The sequence below is a fragment of the Peromyscus leucopus genome, chromosome 1 (assembly GCF_004664715.2).
Source record: "Peromyscus leucopus breed LL Stock chromosome 1, UCI_PerLeu_2.1, whole genome shotgun sequence".
NCBI lineage: Eukaryota > Metazoa > Chordata > Mammalia > Rodentia > Cricetidae > Peromyscus > Peromyscus leucopus.
Window position 1 is genome coordinate 23707115 of NC_051063.1, and position 7287 is coordinate 23714401.

At 42.0% G+C, this 7287-nt stretch overlaps 1 protein-coding gene across 1 annotated transcript; it reads left to right on the forward strand.

Moving 5' to 3' along the window:
• Positions 1–1177: 1177 nt before the first annotated feature.
• On the forward strand, positions 1178–1621 carry LOC114710866 (non-histone chromosomal protein HMG-17-like). Its single transcript, XM_037203098.1, has one exon. The coding sequence runs from the start codon at positions 1252–1254 to the stop codon at positions 1522–1524; it is 273 nt and encodes a 90-aa protein (XP_037058993.1). The 5' UTR covers positions 1178–1251; the 3' UTR covers positions 1525–1621.
• Positions 1622–7287: the final 5666 nt, after the last annotated feature.

Here is a 7287-nt window from a genome sequence, read left to right on the forward strand (position 1 = left end):
CTAGCCTTCATTGGGATGAAAATAAGTAACATCCATGACTGTGGAGATGGTTCTGTGTGTAAAGCTCTTGCTGTGCAAACCTAAGGACCCGAGTTTGAATCCCCAGCACTCATGTAAAAAGCCAGGCATGGCTGATAGACTGAAAACATACATGTTATTAATTAAGTTTTTGAAATAGGAGATAGCTCTATAGTCCAGCCTATCCTCAAACTCACTGTATAGTCAAAGCAGGCTCAAACTTGTGGTGATTCTCCTGCCTCAGCCTCCTGAGAACCACAAAGGCCCTCTTGCTCTGACCCTGTAGTTCTTGAAGTGTCACTGTGTTTTCAGCATCCTCCTGTCTGCTCAGGCCTCTTGAGTTTTACCCTGGGGAATGTTCACATCCTCTGGAGGAATTCACTGAAAGTGAAGTTTCTCTGGCTGAGGGCTGTAGGTGAGCAAGGTCTAGGTAAAATAGATGGCTCTTGTCTTACATCTCCTTTCGATGGCAGTCCCTACACATTTATGTTCCCTATGCATTTACGTCCCCTATGCATTTACGTTCCGTCAATTAAACTGCAGTTCCTGGGAGACAGGGACGTGGCTCTTTTCCTTCCGGTCATCCAAAGCACAGTGTCAAGCACAGGCCTAGCCTTAACTGAGTTTGAGCAAGAACATGGGAAAGGTTCTATGTCAGAAGCGGCAGAGACGTGAGGCTGATTTTTATCCATTCATGGTTTGTGAAATGACTAACAGTTTTGTCTTTGCAGGATGGTGAGGAGTTGGCTGCTTCTGTGTAAGGGTATTCATTTTATGTTTCTTTACTAGTTGGAGAGATGTAAACACCATTTACTAAGATTACCTTGATATTGGCCCTTAGCAGTACCCAAGCAGGGGTTGAACAGTCCTCTTGGGAACTCTGTGGCAATGTTAGCAAAGCTTCACATGTCCCATTCCACAGAGTTCAGCGGAAGCTATGGAAAAATCAAACCAAACTTTGAACTTCCTAGACAGCAGTTTCATTAATGGGAGAAATATCAACTTCTGTCCAGCTAAAATTGCTGCTATTGTCCAAGTTCAATCGTAATCGAGACACTCCCATGCTCTCTGCCATCTTCCTGGAAACTACTTTGCTACTTTGTTGTTAGAAGATGAATCGTTGCTCCTGTTAAGATTAGGGTTTGGAAGAAGCAGCGAGAACGACCCCCGGATGGACCGACCCCGCGCACTGCCTCATCCCCGCGTTCAGCGCCAACGTCCCCCGCCGCCGCCATGCCCAAAAGAAAGGCTGAAGGGGATACTAAAGGAGATAAAGGCAAGGTGAAGGACGAGCCACAGAGAAGATCTGCAAGGTTGTCTGCTAAACCTGCTCCTCCAAAGCCAGAGCCCAAGCCTAAAAAGGCCCCTGCAAAGAAGGGAGAGAAGGTCCTCAAGGGGAAGAAGGAGAAAGCCAATGCTGGGAAGGATGCGAATAATCCTGCAGAGAACAGAGACACCAAAACAGACCAGGCACAAAAAGCTGAAGGAGCTGGAGATGCCAAGTGAAATGTGTGCATTTTTGATAACTGTGTACTTCTGGTGACTGTACAGTTTGAAATACTATTTTTTATCAAGTTTTATAAAAATGCAGAATTTTGTTTTACTTTTTTTTTTTTTAAGCTATGTTGTTAGCACACAGAACACTTCATTGTTTTGGGGGGGAAGGAACATGTGTCACTAACAAAATGTCTCCCAAGCTGGATTGGTGATGGCTGATGTTGGAAAACATCTTTCCCTGCTAATATTGAAAGACTCCTCTTGGCTCTCAGGGGAGACATCCTGGTGTTGACATATGTGACCACCATGGCCTAGTGTGGGAAACTAAATTCATTTCTGTGTCTTCCTCCCCTGGACCATCAACATAGACTTACCTCCCTTCAAAACAGAGACCTGTTGGAACCTGACCCCCAAAATTGGTTTTGGCAGTCTATCAGGCAATCTGGACTTTGCAGTGGTATCATTGTGTCCTCAAAAGAGCAGCTGTTCCTTTTATAAAAGATTGTGGATCTTCAGATTGATAATTCTGCCATGTTTGTTTCGTTTCCTGAAAGTCAGGGTTGGCTTGTGAAAAGGTTTTAAACAACATCCTCAATGTGAACTGTCAGCCCTCACTCTAAGCTCTCCCCCTTTTCAAAGCATTAAATGAAGACTCATCGGGTTTTATAGTGGCTTTCTGATTTTGGTAGTCTATACAAGAAGGGAGTTTGGAAGTTCTTGTATACTGTTAATGACTGTCTGCCCATGTCCTGCCTGAAAAACCATGATTGTTTATGGAAAGTATCTTTAATAAAGCTGGATACAGTTTGGCTTGGAAAAAAAAAAGATTAGGGTTTACTGGGTAAGTTTTAAAAAGTCCAGTAGTTTAAACAAAGTGGATGTCATTTTATTAAGTAAAGAAAATACAGAGACAGGAAGCATGGCATTATGCAGAGTTTTGTTTTGTTTGTTTGTTTTGTAGTTGTAAGGATTACTTCCCATCACTGCTCTGCCCCTAGCCTTCATCCCCATGGTCCAAGACAGTTCACACAGTTTAAGTGTTGATATTCCAAAAAACAGGCTAGAAGAAAGGACAAAGGCATTGTTCATCGTGTTTCCTTTCAGGAGACCTATGGAAGTCTTCAACTCAACCAGCTCACTCAATAAATATTTTTAAAGTACTGAGGTGTACCATATACGGCTTTGAACACTGAACATGAAAAACATCTGATTTACCCCCTGGCTGATGAGAATTTAGCTACATGGTTAAAATTAGCTTTAAGGAAGCTATATGAAATATCCAGATAAAATCAGAAATCTCCCCACCGAAGCTAAAATTATAACTATATAAAAATTTAGCACACTGTATAGCATCACCATTGAAAGATAGAAATAACATTTACACATAACATCCTGTGTAGCATGAATCTTAAAAGTTTTTATTAATAAAAGCAAACCCGAGGCCAGTTATTGGGGTCAATGCTGGTAGATCAGAGAGCCAGAACAAGCCACAGCTACCTCGCCGGATCCTCAGCTGGTCTTGTCTCCTCAGACTGGAGGCTTCTGAGTACTCATCCAGAATGGGTCTCAGCTGAATTATGCTGCTAGAAGCCTGAAAGCTTAACCAGCCAAATGCTTAACCAGCCAAATGCTCCCAGTTTCTGGTCCTCACGCCTTATATACCTTTCTGCTTTCTACCACCACTCCTTGGATTAAAGGCTTGCTTTCTGGGATTAAAGGTGTGACGAGTCACCATGCCTGGCTGTATCCTTAAACACATGGATTTCTGCCACTGGAATGCTAGGATTAAAGGCGTGTGCTACCACTGCCTATCCTTTATGTTTAATATTGTGGCTGTTCTGTCTCTGACCCAGATAAGTTTATTAGCATGCACAATATTTGGGGGAATACAATACCACAATCTTGTCTTGACTTCGTTTATTTATTTATTTGTGTATAAAAAAGTTTATTTAACATATAGTTTTGGAGGCTAAAAGGGCAAGCTTGGGTTGTCCCCATCTATTCAGCTCCCATCTGGTGGGGACCATCTTGGCTATATCACAAGATAGTAGATGGCACATTTGATGGAGAGAGATCACATGGAGAGACAGGAGGCTACAAGCTACATAGAGCAGGCCCAGGCCAGCTCTTTTCTAACCACTGTCTCACACAGGAGCTAACCTGGGTCCTACAAAAGCTTTATTAGCCAGGAGGCAGTGGTGCACGCCTTTAATCCCAGCACTCAGGAGGCAGAGGCAGGTGGATCTCTGTGAGTTTGAGGCCAACCTGGTCTACAGAGTGAGTTCCAGGACAGGCACCAAAACCCGGGACAGCTGGGACTACATAGAGAAACCCTGTTTCAAAAAAACCAAAACCAAAACCAACCAAACAGAAAAGCTTTATTAACACTTAGCAAGAGCAATCCCTCCAACGACCTAACTACTTTCCCCCCTCCCTTAAAGCTTCTACCTCCTCTGAGTTGTGACATTGACAGCCGAGCCACGAGCTCATAGGCTTTTGGGGGTGCATGCTCAAAGCATATCCAGACCACAGAATATTTATTTAGAGAAGCTGTGTAGGGTTACTTTAAGAGTTTCCAGTTCCTCGCTTACCTTTACCTCTTCCAGCCCATTTTTCTCCTGATTCTCACAGAGGCAAACACGATTAGAAGGTTTGTGGACTTCCCTCTAGTTCTGTCGTCTATGTAAACAATCACACAGTCCGACTCCTTTGCTCAGGAGTATCAGAATCAGGGTCAGCTCCTAGATTTAAACCCCATCCTTCCTTCTCTCTTTTCCCCTTTTATTGAAAATATGTTCTTTTCTCAAACAATATATCCTGATTATAGTTTCCCCTCCTTCTACTCCTCCCAGTTCCTCCCCACCTCCCTTCTCCAAATACACCCCACTTCTGTCTCTCATTAGAAAAGAACCGGTTTCTAAGAGATAACAACCAAACATGACAAAACATAAGATGAAGGATAAACTATTGTATCAAAGTTGAACACAGTAACCCAACAGGAGGAAAGGAGTCCCAAGCGCAAGCAATAGAGTCAGCAACTCACTCATTCTCACAGTCAGAAGTCCCGTAAAAATACTAAACTAATAGCTAGAATATATACACAGAGGACCCCGGGTAAAATCATATAGGCCCTGTGCTTGCTGCTTCAGTTTCTGTGAGCTCATATGTGTTTGGTTAGTCGATTCAGAGGGACTTCCTTGTTCTCCTGGTATCCTCCATCCCCTCTGACACAATCTTTCTGCCTTCTCTTCTGAGAGATTCCCTGAGCTCGGAGGGGAGGGATTTGATAGAGACCTCCAATTTAGACTCTCTCTCTCTACATGTCTGGCTGTGGATCTCTTCATCTGTTCCCATCTGCCACTGGAGAAAATTTGTCTGATGATGGCTGAATAAGGCACTGATCTATGAGTATAGCAGCATATCATCAAGAGTCATTTTATTGATACATATATTTTTAAGACCAATAGTGTTTGGTTATACCCTAGGTTTCTGGGCTATCTAGTCTTTGGTTCTTGGTCACCCAACCAGTGTCAGGTATGGGCTACTTCTCGTGGAGTGGTCCTTAAGTCAAATCAGACATTGATTGGTTTCTCCCACAAGTTCCGTGCCACCATTGCCCTAGCATATTTTGCTGGTGGGACAGAGTGTAGGTCAAAGGTTTTGTGACTGGATTGGTGTCCGTGTTTCACTTTTGGTAGCCTGTAGAGTACCTTCCCACACCAAAGAGACTAGAACTTAGAGGTGAAGGCTCCATGTAAGCACCAGCTTAACTTTTCCATGTTCAATGAGTTGTGTGGATGTTGTCCTCAGCAATGGGTGCCCACCGTCAGTTTGCAGAGAACAACCCTTTGTCTTAGCATCAGCCTGGGTTGTTTGAGGATTTCCATGGGACCCTCCCACCTTGGCCAACAACTCAATTGAAAGCAACCCAGTCCCACCACTAGAAGTCTTACCTGGCTACAAGAGAAGGTCAGTTGATTCCATATCCTCCATTACTAGGAATCCTCATTAAGATCACCCTCATAAATTCCAGGAAGTTTTCACTGCAAGGGTTTCCATACCACCCCTCAGGTGCCCCCAATTCTAAGCATCTTTCCCCACACTCTCTCCCTCCACCTCTCCAACTCTATTCTACTTCCCCTTTCCAGGGAGATCCATGCATCCCTTCCTAGACTCTTCCTCTTTATTTAACCTCTCTGGGTCTATGGATTGTAGCTTAGTTATTATTTACTTAACAGCTAATATTCACTTATAAGTGAGTATATACTATGTTTGTACTTGTGGGTCTGGGTTACCTCACTAGAGATGATTTTAAGTTGAGATTTTGATAGGGATTGTGTTGAATCTGTAGAGTTTTTGGTAGGATGGCCATTTTTTACTATGTTAATCCTACCGATCCAAGAGCATGGGGGATCTTTCCATCTGATTTCTTCAATTTCTTTCTTCAAAGACTTGAAGTTGTTGTTTTTTTTTTTTAATCATACATGTATTTTACTTTGCTTGGTTAGGGTTAAACAAGATATTTTATGTTATTTGAGGCTATTGTGAAAGGTGTTGTTTCCCTGATTTCTTTCTCAGTTCATTTCTCATTTGTATATAAGAGGGCTATTGATTCTTTTGAGTTAATCTTGTATCCATCCACTTCACTGAAAGTATTTATCAGCTGTAGGAGTTCCCTGGTGGAATTGTCAGGGTCACATATGTATGTATAGTATCATGTCATCTGCAAATGAAGATACTCGGACTTCTCCCTTTCCAATTTGTATGTCTTTGATGTCCAGCAGCTGTCTTATTGCTCCAGCTAAGATCTCAAATACTATATTAAATAGATATGAAGAGAGTGAACAATCTTGTCTTGTTCCTGATTTTAGTGGAATTGCTTTGAGTTTCTCTCCATTTAATTAGATGTTGGCTGTAGACTTGTTGTAAACTACCTTTGTTATGTTTAGATAAGTCCCTACTCTCCAGGACTTTTATCATGAAGGGGTGTTGGATTTTGTCAAAGGCCTTTTCTATATCTAATGAAATAATCATGTGGGTTTTTTATTTCAGTTTGTTCATATGGTGGATTACATTTACTGACTTTTATATTGAACCCCACATCTCTGGGATGAAGCCTATTTGATCACGGTAGATGATTTTTTAATGTCTTCTTGGATTCAGTTTGCAAGTATTTTATTGGGTATTTTTGCATCTATGTTTGCATCTAAGGGAAACTGGTTTGTAATTCTCTTTCTTTGTTGGGTCTTTATGTTGGGTAGCAGGGTAACTTTGGACTCATTAAATGAACCAGGCAATGTTCTTCCTGTTTCTATTTTGTGGAATAATTTTGGAGTATTGGTGTTAGCTCTTCTTTGAAAATCTTGTAGAATTCTGTGCTAAAACTATCAGGCCCTCCCTGGGGTTTTTTGGTTGGGAGATTTTTAATGACATCTTCTATTTCCCTAGGATTATAGGTCTATTTAAATTGTTCAATCTGATTTTTTTAGTTGATTATTTGGGAATTTCACACCATCCATTCCAATCTCACTCATTTCTCAGTCTTCCCATGTCCACACCTCACCCTTGTGACCCCACAATAGATATTAAAAACAAGTCCCGTTTGTTTTATCTATATACTCATTGGAGCATGGTGAAATCCTCAGTGGCCTGCCCCTTAAATAGAACTTTGCCTCCCACACTCCCGCCAGAAATCATCAGTTGCGGAGAGCTACACACCAGCATCCTTATCACAGTTTTTAAGAGTTTTCTTCAATGGCTTCCTGTTGAGGC